This window comes from Hemiscyllium ocellatum, chromosome 1 (assembly GCF_020745735.1).
Source record: "Hemiscyllium ocellatum isolate sHemOce1 chromosome 1, sHemOce1.pat.X.cur, whole genome shotgun sequence".
NCBI lineage: Eukaryota > Metazoa > Chordata > Chondrichthyes > Orectolobiformes > Hemiscylliidae > Hemiscyllium > Hemiscyllium ocellatum.
The window spans coordinates 60,032,724-60,054,707 of NC_083401.1; the positions used below are offsets into that span (position 1 = coordinate 60,032,724).

General features: G+C 38.5%; 1 protein-coding gene across 2 annotated transcripts in view; it reads left to right on the top strand.

Annotated features, from left to right (window-relative positions):
• zfr (zinc finger RNA binding protein) overlaps nt 1-21,984 on the top strand; it is a 99,609-nt gene that overhangs the window by 61,018 nt on the left and 16,607 nt on the right. Inside the window, exons 13-19 of one of the 2 annotated variants that reach the window (XM_060856253.1) lie at nt 2,714-2,852; nt 4,070-4,272; nt 8,287-8,452; nt 8,973-9,114; nt 15,861-15,958; nt 16,879-16,974; nt 19,099-19,210. In XM_060856253.1, the coding sequence (XP_060712236.1) occupies nt 2,714-2,852; nt 4,070-4,272; nt 8,287-8,452; nt 8,973-9,114; nt 15,861-15,958; nt 16,879-16,974; nt 19,099-19,210 (956 nt within the window). Of the gene's footprint in view, nt 1-2,713; nt 2,853-4,069; nt 4,273-8,283; nt 8,453-8,972; nt 9,115-15,860; nt 15,959-16,878; nt 16,975-19,098; nt 19,211-21,984 lie in introns of both variants that reach the window. The other variant, XM_060856173.1, reaches the window with a different exon arrangement.

Sequence of the window (21,984 nt, forward strand, 5' to 3'; positions counted from 1 at the left end):
GCAAGAGGAAGTGTTGGAGGCTGGTGCAATTGCAACATTTTAAAAGGCACTTGGGTACATGAATAAGAAGGGTTTAGAGGGGTATGGGTCAAAAATGTTAGCAAATGGGACTAGATTAATTTAGGATATCTGGTTGACATGGATGTGTTGGATCAAAGGTCTGTTTCTGTGCTGTACAACTCTATGATTGTAAGTTAACCTGCTTGTATCACAGTGTTATCCTCTCTACTTCCTTCCCCCTTATTTTGCTGTCATCTGCAAATGTGACATTAGTACATATATTTTCAAATAATTAATACGTTGTAAATAATTGTTACACCAGCACTAGTTACAGGTATAATAAGAATAAAACTGGACAGACCATCTCTCATCACTTTGGGCATCAACTTCTTGCACAATAAAGACATTGTGCAGAACCAACAGGACTGACTATGTTGCATCAACAATTTGAAATCGGTGATGAAAATTGTGAATAGTCGTGGTGCCAGTGCAGATATTTTTGGAACACAGTTTCCACCTCTGTCATTGTGAATAACTACTCTTTACTCCGTCTCTCTTTCTGTCTAGAATTCAATCAGAAATGCATTTTGTCACTTGCCCCTGACTCTGGAATTTCATACACCACTTTAAACTTAAAGTCCTTCAACTGCCAGCAAACCATTGCTGCAGCATGCATTATAGACTATGTGATATCACCAAAGCTTCCTCAATAATAACTCAAATTTGCAAATTCTCCACAATCTTGGAGTATTGTGATTCTTGGGAATTCTCTACCCCAGAGGAAGCTCAGTCTTTGTGTATATTTAAATTAGAGGTTGATAGATTTCTGATTACAAATGTTGTAAATGCTTTTTTTGGATGTGGGTTAAAAGCATAAAATATCTGATCAGTTGAGATCATATGAAATGGGGGAGCAGCTCGACTGGATGAATAGTCTACTCCTGTAGCTATCCTATGGCAGATGGACTATAATTTATGCAAGTGTGAGGTTATTCACTTTGACAGGAAGAATAGAGGGGCTGTTATTATTTAAATAAGGAAAGACTGAAGAAGACAGAGAGTTTGTGAGTCTTGGAACATAAATCACAAAAAAGCTAGCATACAAGTTCCACAGGTAATAAGGAACGTAAGTTAAGTTTTGCACTTGCTTTCAAAGTTAATGGAATATAACAAGAGAGATCTTGCTAAACCTATACAAGGCATTCGTCAGAGTGTACCTAGAATATTGTGAACTGTTTTGGTCCTCTTACCTGAAAGAAGATATGCTCTCATTGGAGGCAATCCAAAGAGGTTCGTTCAGTGGGTGGGCGCATAAGGATTTTTTTTCTGTGGAATGCTTTTATGGCAGAAGAATATAAGAGGCTGTGCCACCCTAAATATATTCAAGGCTGAGATTCTCAATTGATAGGGGAATTATTATGGGGAGAGATGGGAGTTAAGGTTATCTCTCTGTGACAGATACCTTCTTTCTCGGGTAAGTGGACCAAAATAATACATAATACTCAAGAAATGGGCTGAAATGCTTTGTACAGCTTTAGGAAGACTTCTTTATGAGTGTACTTATATTGTCTTGTTTTAAGACAATTTGCTGCATGTTAGCTTTCAGTGACTTATGAGCCAGAGCACCAGGTCCTTTTGCCTAATGGCACTTCACAATTTCTCATGGCTTGAGAAATACTATGTGTTTCTTTCTTTGCTGCCAAAGTGACTGACATTATATTGTTCCATCTGTTATTCTCCTGCCTATTCAGCCAGTCTAAATTTATTAAAAGCCTCTTTGCACCCTCCTCATCAACTCTCATTCCCACCCTGTTTTGTGCCATCAGGAAACATGGAAATATAATATTTGATCTTCAAATCCAACTTACTGATACAGATGCTGAATTGCTGGGACCTTGTATTATCCTGCCAAGCTGACAATGATCCATTTATTTCTCAGTTTTGATTTTTTTTTATGTGAAGCAGTCCTAGAAATATTCTGAGCTTGATCTTAAATCCCGCTGTGGCAAGTAGAGAAATTTTGAATTAACTAGCAATCTGAAATTAAAATTGGCCAATGGTGACCACTGACCATCTGGTTCATAAATATCATTTAAAGAAATCTACTGTCTAACCGACACATGACTCCAGATCCTTAGCAATGTGGCTGGTTCTTAAGTGGGGATTAGAAATGGATAATAAATGCTGGCCGAGCCGCAATGCCCACATACTTTGAATGAATAAAAAGTGCTCTAATATTGGTGTTCTAAGTTTGTTTATCAATCTCACGTGTGGAAAATTGTCAGAATATCTAAAAATTGCAATGTCAACTGAGTCTCATTTATCTATGCAAGGTAACTTTCTCAGTTAAGTTCCAGTAGATTTGTTAAACATTTCCCTTTACTAAATCTAACTGTGCCCAATCTATAATTTAAGTGTATGGTTATTGAAACCTTTTAATCCTTTAAATTCTGGTTGTTTTCTTCTGACTGATGTGGGGCTAACAGGTATGTAGTTTTCTGTTTTCTCTCTCCTCTTCAAGTAGTGAAGTCACATTTATAAAGCCTGAGATTGCATTAATTATTCTCATCTGTCATGTAGCATTTTAACTAACTTTGATCTCAATAAAATCCATTTCATACAATGTTTGGAATGTTTAGGATGAAAAATGTCGATTGTGGATTTTGTATTTTTTTTGGAAGGTAACTAACGTGCAAGGATTTTGTATCTTCAGGCGATATGAGGAGGACATCTACTGGAGGAGAATGGAAGAGGAACACCATTATTGGGATGACCGTCGCAGAATGGCTGATGGGTATCCACCAGGCCTCCTTGGTGTCCGACCAGGAATGATGCAACCCCATGGACCACTAGTATGTTGCTTTTTGTGAGGTTGAAGCCCATTTGTTAAAATAAATCTAAAACGAAGTATTTATACAACACTAAAATGATTTGGAAGTCTTTGAATCGAAAGGACTTGAATTCATTGCTCAGAGGTTGGAATGTCATGTTGAGGTTGTATAGTCTGTTTTGATATAACGTGATAGTTCCATTCCCATGCAATCCCGTGTTATAAGAAAATTGTGTAATAGCAGCACCATTTAAAGCAAAGGGACTGGAATCGTGTTAAGGAAAGTTCACGTTCCACAGATAATGGTCTAAAGTCTTCAGTTGTGTTATAGCCAATTTGCATTGAAGAAACACTTGTTATAGTAGAACCAACTGTCCAAGACGTTGGTGAGGCCTCTTCTGGAATATTGTGTCCAGTTGTGGTTGTGCTGTTGTAGGAATAATATTATTAATTTTGGAAAAGGTTCAGAAGAGATTTAGTAAAATGTAGCTGGGAATGGAGGGTTTGAGGTATAAAGAGAGGCTGGATACTTAGATTATAAAATCGAAGAGTGTAGATGGGTGAATAGCAGGTGTCTTTTACCTAGGGTGAGGGATTTCATGACTAGCAGACATATTTTTAAGATGAGAGAAGAAAGATTTTAAAAGACATGAGGGAGACTTTTTTTTTAATGGAGTGTTTTGTATGTGCAATGAACATGCAGGGGAAATGATGGATAGAGGTACAGTTACAACGTTTAAAAGCTGTTTAGATAAATACACGAATAAAAGATGTTTGGAGGGATATGGGCCAAGTGCAGGCAGGTGGAATTAGTTTAGTTTGGGATTATGATCGGCATGGCCTGGTTAAACTGAAGGATCTGTTTCCATACTATATGTCTCTGTGACTGATTTCTTAACTTTTGTTATTTGGGTCTGGTTTTGATGATTTTAACCAAATTGAAACGTACCATTCCTACTTGTACGTGGCAAGTTTTAAAATTCCACATGTACTTTTCCATTGAGTTGATGGAAGATCAATTATTTAGTTGTTGCATAAACAAAGATGATTTGCAAATAGACCTTGTGACTTAGATGCTTTAGAGAGAGAAAATTAAATGTTAAACATTTTTTGGTCATTAGCTGATGAAATCTGGCGGCAGGTAGTCTTTTTTCCATGTTGTAGTTGAATAAATGTAATAAATTGACTTAAGCAGCAAAGGAAATGCATTATTTTGGCACTAAATTTCAATCTGTTTAGCCTCCCAGGCGCCCAGACTCGTCGGATGATCGCTATGTAATGACAAAGCATGCTGCTATATATCCAACTGAAGAGGAGCTGCAAGCTGTCCAGAAAATCGTTTCCAACACTGAACGTGCTCTTAAACTTGTGTCTGACTGCATCACTGAACAAGATAAACCAAAAAACAAAGAGGATGAAAAGAAAGATGCAATCAAAGATAGGTATGACGCTTCAGAGTATAATTTTGGACGGACCTTAAACATTGCTAAAATGAGTCTTAAGATCATTAGGAATGAAATGTTTTTTTTAAAAAAAGCGATTTTAGAAAAGAAACTGCAATGAAGGTGAGAAGAGGGTGTTGATTGGTTGGTATATGGGTGGCATTGACCTGCCTCGGAAACTATAAACCATAGTTATCATGTTTTTCAGTGAGTACAGGCACAATCTAGTCCACCTCTCCTCATAAGACAGTACCTCCACACCTGACATTCACCTGGTGAACCTTACTTGGACAGTCTCCAATGTCAGCATTTCTTTTATTAGATAATGGGCCTGAAACAGTTTACAGTATTCCAGCTGTAGCCTGCCCAGCGCCTTGTATATTTTTAGCAAAATCTCCCTATTTTTATACTCCTGACTGCAATGAAAAGCTTCAACTTTTATCTCCTCTAGCAATGCTTAATTTCTTTGTATTGTGAGAGATTTTGATATATGTTAAATATTTATTATGCATGTAGAATACTTTTACCTTGAATAACTATTTGTGAGAATACATTATTTTCCAAATTTAATGTAGTCAACCAGGTTTATTTTGAATTGTTATTCTTAGACCAAGGATGATGATTTTTATCACACCCAACTGCTGTCCTTCATTGTCACTAATTTAAGATAGAGTCATAGAGGTGTACAGCAGGAGAACAGACCCTTTGGTACAACTCGTCCATGCCAACCAGATATCCGAAATTAATCTAGTCCCATTTGCCAGCACTTGGCCCATATCCCCCTCTCAACTCTTCCGATTCATGTACCCATCCAGATTCTTTTAAATATTGTAGTTGTACCACCACTTCCTCTGACAGCTCATTCCCATACCCTTTGTGTGAAAAAGTTGTCTCTTAGGCCCCTTTTTAAATCGTTCCCACCTCATTTAAACTTATGCCCTGTAGTTCTGGAATCCCCTACCCCCAGGGAAAAGACCTTGTTTATTTACCCTATCCTTGTTCCTCATGATTTTATAAACCTCTATAAGGTCATCCCTCAGCCTCCACCGCTCCAGGGAAAACAGCCCCAGCCTATTCAGCCTCTCCCTATAGCTCAAACCCTCCAACCCTGGCAACATCCTTCTAAATCTTTTCTGAACCCATGGCAGTTCCACAACATTCTTCCTATAGCTGTTAGGTTCTTTTTCTTGAGATTCTTACACACTTGATGCAACTGCAATATGCCAACTTCTGTGAACAACCAAATTTATTAAGCAACTGCAAGCTTTGGAGGGTCACTTAACACTCTTCGCAATACTTGTGAAGCGTGTCACGAGAAGTCCTCTGAACAAAGGGACCAGTTCTTCCTTCATGCAAAGTTTTTACATCACAGTCAGAAATGCCCATAAGACAACTCCCAGCCACTCCCCGATAATCACGTGCCACTAGCGACACAATGCAGTGACTTGACTATTTCCAGGAACAATGTAATACAGATTTTTCCTTACTGGCAAGATCTGTTGTTGTACATCATTTGTTTTTAAACTGCAGGGCCTGGTCAGAATTTCAATTTCAGTGTTCTTATTGATTCTGAATAGGAGATGATAATGTAAATCTACTCTGAATAGTAGGAGATGACAATGTAATTTTTTTATATTGTATCTGCAAGTCAGAGAAACCTACACTTTATCCCCAGGGCATCCAATTTCTTACAGGTCAGCAGAGCAAATTAACCCCTTAATATCTCTTAGCAGGTGACCAGAATTGAATGCAGTATTCCAAAAGTGGCGGAAGTGGGTACTGCAGATGCTGGAGATTAGAGTCAAGATTAGAGTGGTGCTGGAAAAGCACAGCAGGTCAGGCAGCATCCGAGGAGCAGGAAAAATCAACGTTGCGGGCAAAAGCCCTTCAGGCTTCCTGATGAAGGACTTTTGCCCGAAACGTCTATTTTTCGTATTCCAAAAGTGGCCTAACTTATGTTCTGTACAGCTGCAACATGACCTCCCAACTCCTGTACTCAATACACTGACCAATAAAGGCAAGTACTAAATGCCTCCTTCAGTATCCTATCTACCTGCAGCTCCACTTTCAAGGATCAAGAATCTGCACTCCAAGGTCTGTTGGTTTAGCACCACTCCCCAGAACCTTGCCATTTAAATGTGTAAGTCCTGCCCTGATTTGCTTTTCCAAAATGCAGCACTTTACATTTATCAAAATTAAACTCCAACTGCCACTCCTTGGCGATCCGAGAATGTAACAACGTTTTGGATGTACTTGCACAACATTTCCTTTTATTGCTTTATTTTTTAATTCAGAATTGTTTAGAATTTATTTTTGTGAATTGTGACTGCCTGACAGAGCTGCCAGAGGAAGTGGTGGACGCTGGTACAAAATGCAACATTTAAGAGGCATTTGGATGGGTATATGAGTAGGAAGGGTTTGGAGGGATATGGGTCGGGTGCTGGCAAGTGGGACGAGATTGGATTGAGATATCTGGTTGTCATGGATGGGTTGGACTGAAGGGTCTGTTTCCATGCTGTACATCTCGATGACTCTGACTTTTCTGTACTAATTTTACTCTGATCTGATTACATTACAAATGATGTACATGGTTGTTACACATAGTGGCTTTGAAGATGAATGTTTAGAACTGGGATCTACATTTAAAAATAATGCTATCTTTATTACTCAAAGTAAAAAATGTTCTCAAGAAACAGACGTAGCTTTATGGCAACAATGTGGTTGACACATAATTGTCCTCTTCAGTGGTCTAGAAAGCCAGTTCACTTGAGGACAATTACCTATCACATACCATGAAGAAAATAGGACAAAGTTTTCTGGTCCCAATGAAAATCTACATCCTAAGACTGAAAGACATAGGAGCAGAATTGCCGTTCAGCCCATCGAGCTTGCTTTGCAATTCAATGAAATGACAGTTGATCCGATGGTCCTCAACTCCAATTTCTTGCCTTTTCCCCATAACTCTTCATTCCCTTGTTGATTAAAAATTTATCTATCTCAACCTTGAATATACTTATTGTCCCAGCTTCCACAGTCCTCTGCAGTAAATAATTCCACACATTCACTTTCCTCAGGAGAAATTCATCCCTACTTGTCTTAACTATGTGATATCTTAAACTGAGATGATGCTGGCTGATCTTAGTCTCTCCCACAAGGAGAAGTGACCTTCCGCATCTACTGTTAGAATCTTGAATGCTTCTATTCGGTTGCCTCTCATCCTTGTGTTTTTCAGTGAGTACAGGCACAATCTAGTCCACCTCTCCTCATAAGACAGTACCTCCACACTTGGCATTCACCTGGTGAACCTTACTTGGACAGCCTCCAATGTCAGCATTTCTTTTATTAGATAATGGGCCCGAAACAGTTCACAGTATTCCAGCTGTAGCCTGCCCAGTGCCTTGTATATTTTTAGCAAAATCTCCCTACTTTTATACTCCATTCCCTTTTGAAATAAAGGCCAACGTTCCATTTGCTTTCCCTATTACCTACTGAACTTGGATACTAGCCTTCTATGATTCCCAAATCTTTGTTCTATAATTTTGTGTAGTTTTTTCCCATTTAAATAATATTCTGCCCATCTAATCTTCCTACCAAGGTGCATAAGCTTCTTTCATTATATTCCGTCTGCCAAAGTTTTGCCCATATGCTTACCCTGTCTATATCCCTGTGCAGATTGTCATCCTCACTGCTTGATTTCTCACCTCTTCTGGTGTCATCAATAAATTTGGGTGTCGTATATTTGCTTGCCTCATCCAAATCATTAATATATTGTAAATAATTATGGCCTCTGCTTCTCACCAGATTTTGATGGAAAGGGATATAAATTGTCTAAAGAAACTTTTAAGTAGAAGTGATACGCACAAAGGGGCAGAATTATTCAAGTCGTGGGAAAAGTAGAGTTTGACACTTGGTCTTGAAATCAACTAATGCTTTTACTATGTTACGACTAACTACAGTAGGTACAGAAACTTGATTTGCATTTTTTATCTTTCCTACCCAAACTTGCTACAGAAGAGACGATAGCCAGAGAGCTTTGAAAGGTGTAATGCGAGTTGGTGTGCTTGCCAAAGGGTTGCTGTTACGTGGGGACAAAAATGTGAACCTTGTTCTGCTCTGTGCAGAGAAACCAACCGGAACACTGCTAAATCGCATTGCAGAGAACTTGCCAAAGCAGCTTGCGGTATGGTACTTTTGCTCAAAACAAAACTCTGGTGACTGATTTTAAAACATGCCTTTAGCGTAAATTTGCTTCCTAAACCCAGAAAGTCTTGGATTGCTAGATTAACAGAACTTCTTTTTGCTATTACATTTGGCAGGCACCTGTGGCTTACAGGCAGTTATTCTGAGCACAGAACATAAGACTATTTGGTAGAATTTCAGTGTTGATATCCTGACATTTTCATGAAATGGGGTCTAGAATTTTTTTCAACCAAAGATAGAAAGTGCCACTGTTGCAAAAGTTCAGTATTTATTTTTGTCTCCTTTTGTATCAAAAGAGGTGATAGAAAAACTATAGATGTTGGGAATGTGAAACTAAAAATTCATAGTAATTTGTAAATTTCACCATCTGTAAAAAGGAAAACATTAAATTTATTTCTTTACAAATTTTGACTGTTTTCCAATTTCTGTTTTGATGTTTGTAATGCTGAACTGTGTATTGGTCAGTTTTTACGAATTAATTTTAAAAAATCTAACTGCAGGTAACCACTCCTGAGAAATATGAAGTGAAGTGCTGCATACCTGACTCTGCCATACTACTCAATTCATATACGGAACCAAAAATGCAAGTCACCATCACACTTACATCCCCGGTCATTAGAGAGGAGAACATGAGGGATGGAGGTTGGATGTCTAAGATTCTTTACTTGTCTGCTTCTCTGTTCTGTTTTTTTTTCCTGCTATCTTCAGATGCCAATGGGCCCTAGGAGTTACTCTATGACACTTTTCAGTATATAAGAGACTTGAAAGAAAGTGGAATTCAAAGCATGTTATTGTGTGCAATATGTGAAGTTGACTGTGATCGTAAAGGAAAGTGTTGTAGAACTCACTATTCTGAGGTCCCTTGGTATTCAACACATGGCTCCCCTGAGTGCAAGCTGAACCCTGTATTCTTAAGAATATTTTTGTAATATAACTTCCAAGTGTGTTGGTGTTCATATTTTTAAACATTTTTCACATAATTCATGGGATTCCTTATAACAGAACAGGGCTCTTAAATTCAGATTTGTTGTCTGGAAACTCTTATTAGATGTGACAGGCACTTGATATTCTAAAAAATTAAAAGCCACAATATGAAATAACTGGCAACATGGCCTGAGGAATGCTAATTAACTCGAGTTGTCTGCTGAAGCATCTTGTTTGAGTTGCTGACGTAAAACTGTAAAGCTGATTTTTTTGTCTCCAGAAAACAAGCTCAAGCTTTAACAGTAATGGATAATATTTTTTTCAAAAATATGGATTTAATTTGGGTGGGTGGGGGTTGGGGAGATAAATCCCAGGCACCAAAGTAATCGAATATCTTTTGAGTAAAAACATTGTACACTTTAAAAATGAGCAAACTTTTTGTCACTTCTGAGCTGAGAAACAGCACAATATTCTTGCATTTCATTGAATTTTAGAGCCCTGGTAATGTAAAATGCCAGATTTTATTGTAGGCTTTCAGAAAATCCTTAGGGGAGTTACTAAACTACTACTAATGAAGGCTTTGCGAGAGGAATCTCTGATGGATAAGGGACGGATATAAGGAAAAAAATTCCCTTAATTGTTAGACTGCCGCCAAGTTGAGTCTGCGTGTTTTCTGGTTTTGACTCTGCAATAACTTATTTGTGACCTTTGTTGGGATGTAGATTTCCAGCAAGATGGTTGTTTTTATCTATCCATAGCTCATGGATTCAGTCCAAAGCCTTCTAGCATCAACAGCAAGAATCGAATCCTCTCAGGGGCTGCTGCCACGTCATCGGAAGGATTTTTGACCAAGGTTTTTGTAAGAGCTTAGCCACACCTGCCACACAGTTGTTGGATGGACTGGGGCCACTCCAGCCTTGCTTATATATAAAATGTATCTAGAGATCGAACAATGCCACTTAGTGTTGGTATCGGATATTTTTACTTTCTTTAAAATTAAGTAAATTGTCTTTCACAATCCCCTTTTATACAAAATTATGTTTAATTGAAGTTCAATTTCTAAAATTGTGTAGTTCCAAACTAAACACATTCAAATTGCTTTGGTGGTTTGTTTATAAGGAAATGTCTGGTATGTTATGCCAGCATTACATATACTGCCAGATATGTGGTATCGGTCTATCTCTTTAGTGTTCTTGCAGAATTCCATTTCCTTTCCTGCTTTCTTTGACTTAGTTTGATGCTGCTGAAATATAGGTGATAATTATTTCTATGAAACTTTAGCAGGGCCACAAAAATTCATTATTTTCAAAGCAGTCCAATAATCATTTTAACGCCCGCTCGCAACAACATTTGTGAACAAATCGTAGCTGAATAGCATATTGAAATTGCTGAAGTAAAATCACTGCCCTTTCATTTGTATCAAAAATCAAAGTCATCTCAGGTTAGAATAAAACTGCTATAATTTCCCTCTGGGCTTTAAGAATCCTTGGTTACTGACACAAAAATCAATATTCATTAGCAATTGCTGAAATTTCCTAATTAGTGATTTTTGACCAGATATTTTAAATAATAAGGCATAGACAATTTAATAAATAATCACACCATCATCCAAACTTTGGAGATTAAGTTTTCAGTAATTCAAGTGAAGTTTATTTAAATGGAGTAAACTGTGCTGTCTAAATGTTACTGTGAAAATTTCCTAAATGGATAACACGTTCTCCTGGTGACTTTGTCACTCCTAAGTACACTGCTTACACTAAAACTTCTAATTTTCAAAACAGTCGTCAAAAGCATTTGGTTAACCTTAAGAGTTAAAACCATTTTTTTGGATCTGAGGTCTTAAATCATAGAAAAAATTAGTTTGAAAACTAAGCTATGCTGGCCTGGTAGTTCTTTTTCAATGTCAGTGTATTAACATTTGAGGTTTAATATCAGGATGCCTCTGCATTATATCCAATAATGACAGTACATACCTCCAGATAAGCTGCAATATTTGTGGATGTAATTTAAAACTTCTATCACTTGTATCCTTCACATTTATCTAAATAAAAGATATTTTAGGGAACCTTTAAAACAAGGGTACTGTTGAGGTAATGTTTTTTCACTTTGGAATTTAAAAAATAATGCATCTTGTGTATAATGAGAAAGCTAGCTAGAAATATAATCGCAGATGCTAAGAGTTTCTGCAAATTCATAAATAGATTTAAACTAATGCAGCAGGGGAATGGGAACCTAAACTGTACTTCCATTGTACAGGAGGTTGAGGGTAGTGAGGTCAGGGATAGGTTTACAAGGTCATGTGAGGGCACAGGCAACCGGGAGGTTGGTTTGAAATGTGTATAATGGGATTTCGATGTTGTGGCCATTTCAGAGACATGGCTAGAGGAGGGACAGAAATGGTTTTTGCAGATTCTGGGATTTCGATGTTTCAGCAAGAACAGAGAAGATGGTAAAAGAGAAGGGGGTGTGGCATTGTTAACCAAGGGTAGTGTTCAAGCAGCTGAGATAACTTTTGAGGATTCACCCACTGAGGTTGTTTGGGCTGCGGTTAGAAACCGGAAAGGAGAGGTCGGCTTGTTGGGAGTTTCCTATACGTCTCCAAATTGTTCCAGGGATGTAGAGGAAAGGATAGCAAAGATGATTCTCGATAGGAGCAAGAGTAACAGAGTACTTGTTATGGAAGACTTTAACTTCTCCAATCTTGACTAGGAATACAATAGTTCAAGTAGTTTAGGTAGATCAGTTTTTGTTCAATGTATACAGGAGGATGTTTTGACACAGTAGGTGGACAGGCCAACAAGGGACGATGCCATATTGGCTTTGGTATTGGGGGATGAACCCAGTTAGGTTTTAGATTTGGAGATAGGTAAGCACTTTGGTGTTAGTGACCATAATTTGGTTATGTTTACAATAGCATTGGACAGGGATAAGTATTATACCACAGGGAAAGAGGTATAATTAGAAGAAAGGCAATTATGATGCCATTAGGCAATATTTAGAATTCATAGAATGGGGAAGGAAACTGCAGGAGATGGATGCTCTTGAAATGTGGAGCTTATCAAGGACCCTCGATAGCTGTTCCTTGAATAAATATATACCTATCAGGCAGGGAGGTAGTTGTCGAGAGAGGGAGCCATGGTTTACTGAATAAGTTGAATCTCTTGTCAAGCGGAAGGCGTATGTAAGGATGAGGTGTGAAGGCACAGTTAGGGGGCTTGAGAGTTGTGCGTTAGCCAGAAACAATCTAAAGAGAGGGCTAAGAAAAGCCAGGAGTGGACATGATAAGATCAAGGAATATCCTAAGGCCTTCTATAGATATGAATAAAAAAAAATGACTAGAGTAAGATTAGGGCCAATCAAAGATAATAGTGGGACGTTGTGTGTGGAATCTGAGAAGGAAAGGGCTTAACGAATACTTTTTTGTCAGTATTCACATTGGAAAATGGCAATGTTCGTGAGAAAACGGAGATCCAGGCTACAAGATTAGATGAGATTGAGGTTGACAAAGAGGAGGTTTTAGCAATTTTGGAAGATCTGAAAATAGATAAGATCCCGGGGCTGGATGGGATTTATCCTCTGATTCTCTTGGAAGCTGGGGAGAAGAATGCAAAGCTTTTGGCTTCGGTCTTTGTCATCGTTGTTGGCAAGAGTAGTGCCAGAAGACTGGACAATAGCAAATGTTATTCCCTTGTTTAAGAACAGGAGTCGGGACAACCCTGGTAATTATAGGCCAGTGAGCCTTAGTTCGGTTGCGGGTAAAATGTCAGAGAGGGTTATCAGACAGAGGATTTATAATCATCTGGAAAGGAATAATTTGATTAGGAATAGTCAACATGGTTTTGTGAAGGGTGGGTGGTGCCTCACTAAACTTATTGTGTTCTATGAGAAGGTAACTAAACAGGTGGATAAGGTTAAGGCTGTTGATGTGATGTGTATGGACTTAGAGTGAGGCGTTTGATAAGGTTTCATACGGTAGGCTATTGCACAAAATATGGAGTTTCAAGATTGAAGGTGATTTAGTGGTTTGGATCAGAAATTGGCTAGTTGAAAGACGACAGAAGGTGATGGTTGATGGGAAATGTTCATCCTGGAGCTCCGTTACCAGTGGTGTACTGCAAGGATCTGTTTTTGGGCCACTGCTGTTTGTCATTTTTGTAAATGATCTGGAGGTGGACGTAGAAGGATGGGCTCGTAAATTTGCAGATGACACTAAGGTAGGCAGTGTTGTGGATAGTACTGAAGGATATTGTGCGTTACACAGGGACATAGATAAGATGCAGATGAGAAGTGGCAAATGGAGTTTAATGCGGAAAAGTGTGAGGTAGTTCACTTTGGAAGAAGTAACAGGAATGCAGGGTACTGGGCTGATGGTAAAATTCTTGGCAGTGTTGATGGACAGAGAGATCCTGGAGTCCAGGTGCATAAATCCCTGATAAATCTTGTCAAGTTGATAAGATTGTTAAGAAGGCATATGGTGTGTTGGTGTTTATTGGGAGGGGATTGAATTTCAGAGCCACAAGGTCATGCTTCAGTTGTACAAGATATTGGTCAGGTCACACCTGGAGTATTGCGTGCAGTTCTCGTCACCAAATTATAGGAAGCATGTGGGAGCTTTAGAAAGGGTTCAGAGGAGATTTACTAGAATGTTGCCTACTATGGAGGGAAGATCTTACGAGGAAAGACTGAGGGAACTGAGGCTGTTTTCGTAAGAGAGAAGAAGGTTGAGAGGTGACTTAATTGAGATGTGCAAGATGATCAGAGGGTTAGATAGGGTGGACAAAGAGAGCCTTTTTCCACTGGTGAGGGCTAACACGAGGGGACATAGCTTTAAATTGAGGTGTGATGGATTTAGGACAGATATTGGGGTAGTTTCTTTACTCAGTAGTAGGGACGTGGAATGGCCTGGCTGCAATAATAGTAGACTCGCTGATGTTAAGGGTATTTAAATGGGCATTGGACATACATATAGATAACAATAGAATGATGTAGGTTAGATGGGCATCAGATTAATTTTTCAGGTCAGCGCAACATCGAGGGCCAAAGGGCCTGTACTGTGCTGTAACGTTGTATGTTCTATGGATCAGTGCTGGGACATCAGCTGTTTACAATTTACATTATTGACCAAGATTAAGGCACTGTTTACATCAGAGTTAAATTTGCTCAACACAAAAAAAGATAAAGCAAGGTGTAAAGATATTAGGTGTCTGTAAAGGCACATAGGTTAAGAGAATAAGCAACATTTTGGCAGATGGGGTACAGGACGAGAAAATGTGAGCTTTTTCAGTTTGCAGGAAGAACAAAAATCTAGAATGTTATTCAAATAGAGATTGCAAAATATATGGTAGAGGAATTTGGTGTGCCCATGTATGAATCACAAAACTGGCTAATGGGTATAGTAAATGGAGTGTTTGCAAAAGGACTGTAAACACAGAAGTCTTGCTATAGCTGTTTGGGCTTTAATGAAGCTTCATCAGAAATGGTGTTGATAATTTTGATCTCCTTGCTTCAGAAAGGATAGAATTCTGTTTGGAAGCTGTCAAAGAAGATTCACAGCTGATTCCTCTGAGGAAAGAGTTGTATAATGAGAAGAGGGTTGAGCAGGTTATGCTCTTTGAAATTTAGAAGAAAGAGAGGTGTTGTTATTGAAGCATGAGAATCTGAGAGTACTTTAGAGTTTTCTATCCCAGACAGCAGTCAAAGCTGTGTCGTGCAATATATTCAAAGCAGTGTTGGATTGATTGTTGATTGACAAGGAAATTTGATGAATTGGGATTGGCGGGCAGGCAGGAAAGTGAGTTAAGGTCACAGTTTGGCCATGATCTTATTAAATGGAGTTCCTGCTCCATCTGAATGGATTTCTATTAAATTATGACTGTAGTAATTTTTCTAGATCACTATGTACTGCAAAATTATTGTAATGTCTTGTATCTGGCATTGAATGGAAACTCCAGGTTGGATAAAATTTTAAACACTAATGTACAGTGGATTTAAGAGGTATTCCTTCCGCATAAACAAAATGAAATACCAGTGAACTAATTAAAATATGTACCGTACCAATTGACAATTTCATGCTTACCAGATTCTTCTAAATTCTCTACATGGATTTCTGGAGGCCCTTCTATAATATGTTCTGAATTGGCTGGTGAAGTGTGGCTACTAGTCCTCCTTCTACTTTAGGACAAACTAATAATTGAAGAGAAGTCTGTATTTATATGATTAGACTGAGTGTTTTTAAAAGTGTCAACAAAACCTCATGTTCATTGAGTCACTTGAGACATCAAAAAACCTCAAGTATTGTAATGCATTTAATTGGAATTTATTGGATATTTTACAAAAAAGTATTCATTTAAGAAATGTCAGTTTTGGGTAGTATGTGTGGCAGTATGGCTATGTTTCTGAAATGACATGCCTACCTGGTCAAACACCCATTCCTCACTGCACTTTGCCAATTCGATCCATTTTAGATGTAACCTCGGTTATGGTGAAAGATCCACCGGACGTCTTGGACAGGCAAAAATGCCTTGACGCTCTGGCTGCTCTACGCCACGCTAAGTGGTTCCAGGTTCGGAACATCATTTTACTTTCTTCTTGTAGCCTTATGAGAGATAATTGAGTTTATGACTTTTCCATGAAAATGAGCTATCACATTGTAAACCTAATATTCCCAAGGCTGCCTACATTGATCGTGCCTTTGCCTAAAAGTGACCAGGAAAAATATTTTTGATTTGCCCCTTTTTTTGTTTGTTTTTTTTTCTTTTGGTTCCCTTTTTCTATTGTTTAAAACATTTAAATTGTTCATTAACTTTTTTTCTGGTCATTGACTGTAGCATGAGGCATCCTTGTGTCGCTTTACATAATGTTTGCACTTTATCAGTATTGTGTTGATGTAATTGTTCCATAAGGCTGCAGTTTTAACCGGCTTTTAGAAGGGAATTTGAAATGCTTTATGCTTAGCTTTTGTAAACTTTTCTTCACCTGCTCCATTTATAATTTTATTTTTAAATTTAACGTTTGTATGATAACACGGGAGACCGAGAAGCTGCCCTAACTTACTGTGAGTTTGCAGTGTGTTAAATATGCAGTAAGAAAAGGCAGTCTACTCTGTGTTCCGTGACTTTTTTTATTGATTCTTTCAATTTATCTTCTGTGAAATTGTAGACTTTTCAGTGTAAATTCCATGTTCTTTTGATATGCAATAAAGGAAGAACGTGCGGGACAAGAAGTTCTCAAGAGGCCAGGAAGATGAGCTAGGCCAGCTTCTTCCTGTTTCTGCTGTGTACTTTGACCCCCATTTCTTCCACAGAACAGAAAAATTCTGCTGTAGACTGTACACTCATGTGTAAAGTGCTGGATATATTTTTTTAATTAATCCACCATCTTTACAAGCTTTTGTTTTGAAGCAGCAGTGTTTTTCCCATTATCTCGTCTCTAGCTTGGAGACTGGTTAACGTCACATGACTTAAATTTTTATTTCTACTTTAGGCTAGAGCCAATGGTTTGCAGTCTTGTGTGATTATTATTCGCATCCTTCGTGATCTTTGCCAGCGTGTGCCTACCTGGGGAGCATTGCCAAGCTGGGTGAGTGTGGCTGTCATTTGCTCAGTGAGATGCATAAAACCTACTTGTTGAGCATGCTTGACTTTAGCAGGGTTAAGGGAACAGACTGATTGCACAGAATAATATCCATTTGCGATGTAGTATTAAAAGATGACCATTAAATGAGTATCAGAATTAAAACCCACCATCTGCCATAATGGGTTTTGAAAGCTTGTCACCCAGAACATTATCTGTGTCATTGGATTTAACAGTCCAGTGATAATATCAGTAGGCTATCACCTACCCTTTTTCGATAAATATGTAAGAAAAAAAGTTCTGGTAAACCCTCATAACAGTCACGAAACATTGAAATGTGCACTTGCCATGTCAAGCCACACAGGTTTTGGGCCAGCTATTGGGATTGGAATAGTTAAGTGCCTATTTTTGATTGGTTCAGACTTGATAGGTTGAAGGTTCTTTTTGCTGGCCTGTAGATTGCTTTGACTCCTAACTTCTTTGTGTGACTGTTTATTCTAATGCAAGAACATCTATCTGGACATTATAGTATTTTGTAAATCTAAATGTGACACCTATTTAAAATAAATATTTCTACCTAATTACCACCTCAGCACTTGATTGCAGAAATGCTAATACTGGCAATGCCAATACTCAATGGAAGAACAGCACTTAAAAAGTGGAACAGGGTTATTTTACGTACTGCTCTTTAAACTATAACTACTTTGACCATGCAATGTGATAAACATCTTCAGTGTTTTTCAGGTTGGCCAGAATTATTTCTGTTCAGGATGATAGAAGTAGAGAATAATAAGTAGAGAAACCTTGCCTTCAGTATGAAGAGAGTTAGGATCATTAGGGCTAAAAGAAATAGCACTTTAATGAAAGCAAAGTAAGGCAGATGCTAAAAATCTGACAAGTAGAAAATGCTGCATAAATTCAGCTGGTCTGACAGCATTTGTGGAGAGAGAGAAACAGATTTTATGTTTTGAGTCCAATACAACTTCTTCAGACCTGAAACTGATGTCAGAGGTGGACGCTCTCGCTCTCTCTTTCCCCCCCCCCCCACCCCTTTTAATTTCTTCCCTGGACAAATGCCATGCACCAATTACTGTATTGCAGTGAATTCCCTTTGAATGTCCAATATTTTTGGTTATTTCCACAACCTCATCCTGTTCAGAAAGCTTGTCTATATGTATATCTCAAGGACATTTAAGCAAGATACCATCAGAGACAAAGCTACCACCTTTACTGTCACCATGTACACAAACATTCACTTCCACCAACTCTGATGTACTGTGGCACAGTGGTGTCCTTACCTCTGGGCCAGGAGACCCAGGTTGAAGTCCCACCTGTTGCAAGGTGTGTAATAACATCTGCGTAGGTAGATTAGAAAATGCTTATTCCATCTGCATGATGCACTCGAAATTCACCAAGGCTCCTTGGACAACAGCCTTCAAACCCATGACCATACCACCTAGGACAAGGACAGCAAAGAGGTGAGAACACCACCACCTCTAAGTTCCTCTCCAAGCCACTCACCAATCCTGACTTGGTAATATATTGTCATTCCTTCAGTGCTGCTGGATCAACATTATGGCAGCATTGTGGGTGACCCGAAACTCAGTGAACTCGAAAAAGTAGCTCAACACCAACTTGAAGGTAAATTTGGTATGGGCAATAATTGCTGGCACAGCCAGTGAAGCTCACATCATTTGGATGAATTAAGAATAAATCTGTGCTCATCTGTTCCTTTGATTTCTTTTTTTTTCCTGAGGCTGTTCTTGCAGCTGCTGGTCTTCTTTTAGAACTTTCTAAAATAAGAGCATAATACTGAAGATACAGGAAATCTGAATTAAGAAAGTGCCAGAAATACTCAATATCTTGAGATCAGAGGAGGAGTTGTATTTGACTTAAAACCTTAACTCCATTTCTCCAAAGATGCTGCAAGACCTGATTATTCCACACTTTGATTTTTCACTCTCGAGGTTGTCTCTTTAAAACCCATCTTTTAACAAATCTTCGATTCCTTCTTTTGTCTCAATTTTTTGTTTCATCCACTACCATGACTCATCTCTTCCTTCACCCATCAATGCCATTTTTCATGTTAGTAGGCCACGTGACTTAATCTTTTTTGTGGACTCTACATAGGCCATGGAACTGCTGGTGGAAAAGGTAATCAGCAGTGCTTCTGGACCACTTAGCCCTGGTGATGCCATGAGGAGAGTTTTTGAATGTGTCGCTTCCGGAATTCTTTTACCAGGTGAGATCTTTGTATTTTTTTTTTAAATAAACAAACTTCAGAGAGTCCTCTCAAATGCAAGTGTTAGTTATTAGATGGTTCAATAAATGCCAAGCCAAACAAATTTAACCTGTGTGTATTGTCAATCCCATTACCCTGCTATTTATTAAAACCTTTAGTTTACATCCATGTATATTTTTCTGTTCACAATTGGTGATGATTACCGTCTGTTACATATTGTGGCATAATATTCCATACTCTCACCAACCTTTTGGGTAAAGAAATTTAAATCAAGAGCATTTAATTCTGATATGTTCGAAATCTAAGCAGAGCATGGAGGTGTAGGAGCAAGGTGGGAAAAAGGGTTTGTCAGAAGTCCGAATCAATCAACACATGACAAATTCAATTGAAACCAGTTTCACATCTTGATTGGATGACCAAGTGCAGCAATGCATATTTTTTCCCTAATTTTCATCCTAACTGTCAAAAGTTCTTTCTGAGATGGAATGCTGCTGTTTACACTAATTGCCTGAACCTATCCACTCTGAATTCAGTATTTGAGGATTCTGGAAACATGGGAACTGACAATTATTTTTAAAAAAGTCTAATTTTCTTTCAATAATCTTGATAGCCTTGATTATACATCAACTATTATTTTAACACGTGGCTGTCAATTAGTTTGCAGCAGACAAAGGCATGATATCGTGCAATATCTTGATGCAGAGCTTTTGGAATCACAGGTCTAAAGCCTCTCCAAACATGACTAAACCTGCTATTTTTGATGTGGCAAATCATTAATTTGCTGTATCTCAAAAATTATTCAATTTTTCTGGCAAAATTTTATCTAACGTGTATTTAAGTTAACCAAAACTATCTGCTTCTACCATCTCCTAAATGGCCTTTTGTTCTTTCACCATTCATACTAGGTGGAGGGGATGTAATAACTAAATTAAGTGTTCAGGCAAGCTTAAATAAGTTCTTCAGGAGTATGTGGAACTCTAGTTGATGATACCAGACTGTGTTTTTATATAGTTAAAAGGTGGCTTTTGTGATGCTATGTTACACCAAGTGCTGTAGGTTTGCTCATTGCTCATAAAAATGTTCTTAATCAGGAGTAGTATCTCTTATTCATTTCAAACATCTTAAAAATGGGTCTGCGATTTAAATCATTCAGCCCCTCAGACCAGCTCTGTCATTCGGTGAGATCATAACAGTTCTGGAAGTGGCCTAAACTTCACTTCCTGTTTGAATCTCTTGTAGGCCAAAAATCTGTTCATCTGAACCTTAAACAAATTCAGTGACCCAGCCTCAACTGCCTTCTGGAGTAAAGAATCAAACAATTGACAATCTTCAGAAAGGAGACTCCTTATTTTAAACTAATGTGTCTCCTTGTAGGAGAAACCAAACTATATCACCTACTCTATCAAGCTTCCTCAGAATTTTGTATTTTAATGTGAACAAATCTCATTCTTCCAAAAACCAGCAGATCTAACCAGCTCAGTGTTTCCTCATTTGAAAACTCATTCATCCCTCGAATCAGTAGTCAGCCATCTCATGAACTGCTTCCATGTCCCTCCTTAAGTAAGGAGCCCAAAAGTGTAAACTGTTGTTCTTGAAGTCTCAACAGTTCTCTGCATCGTTGTAGCAAGACTTCCCTCCTTTCATTCTCCAGTCTCCTTGCAATAAAGACCACCATTCCATTTATCTTATTGTACCTGCATTCTTGAGGTTGAGATTCTTGTGCAAGGAGACTCTTGATCCCCCGTGTACTGCAACATTGTGCAATCTCTCTCCTTTTAATAACATGCTGCTTTTCTACTCTCACTACCAAATTGATTAACTTCATTTGTAAAATTATTGGCCTTCGGTTAACTTACCATATCTATTTGCAGACATTGTTGTCTCTCGTCTAGTTTTCTTACCTATTTTTTGTTCGATGTATTTATCCATTCAAATTTACTGTTCTCTGTCACTTCAAGTTATCAACATGAATTCTAAATAGTTGGAGCTCCAACGCTAATTCTTGAGGTACCCCTCCAGTTAGTTTGCCATTGTTGCGACACCTGTGCTTAGCATCTAGCGTTGATTCAAAGAAATAAAGAAAATAGAGGCAGCGGCAGCAGGCCATTTGGCCCTCAGCATGTTCCGCTATTCAATATGATCAATACTATGAAAATCGGTACCCTGCTCCCCTCTTTCTCCCCTCTTTGATCCCTTTAGCCCGAAGAATTATATGTAATTCTTTGAAACATTCAGTGTTTTGGCTTCAATCGCTTTCTGTGGCAGAGAATTCCACAGGCCGATCACTCTTTAGATGAAATAATTTCATAGAATATAGAACAGCATAGTACAGGTCCTTCTGCCCTTGATGTTGTGCCGACCTTTCATCCTACTCTAAGATCAAACTAACCCACATACCCTTCACAGTACAATCTTCCATGTACCTACCCAAGAGTCATTTAAATGTCCCTGATGTATCTAACTCTACAACCACTGATGGTAGTGCATTCCACACACCTGCCACTCTGTAAAAAAAAAACCTACCTCCTACATCTCTCCTAAACCTTCCTCCAGTCACCTTTAAATTATGCCCCTTCGTGATAGCCATTTCCGCCTTGGGAAAAAGTCTCTGGCTATCCACTATATCTATGCCTGTCATCGTGTTGTACACCTCTATCAATTGGTCTCATAGAGATGTACAGCATGGAAACAGACCCTTTGGTCCAACCCGTCCATGCTGACCAGATATCCCAACCCAATCTAGTCCCACCTGCCAGCGCCTGGCCCATATCCCT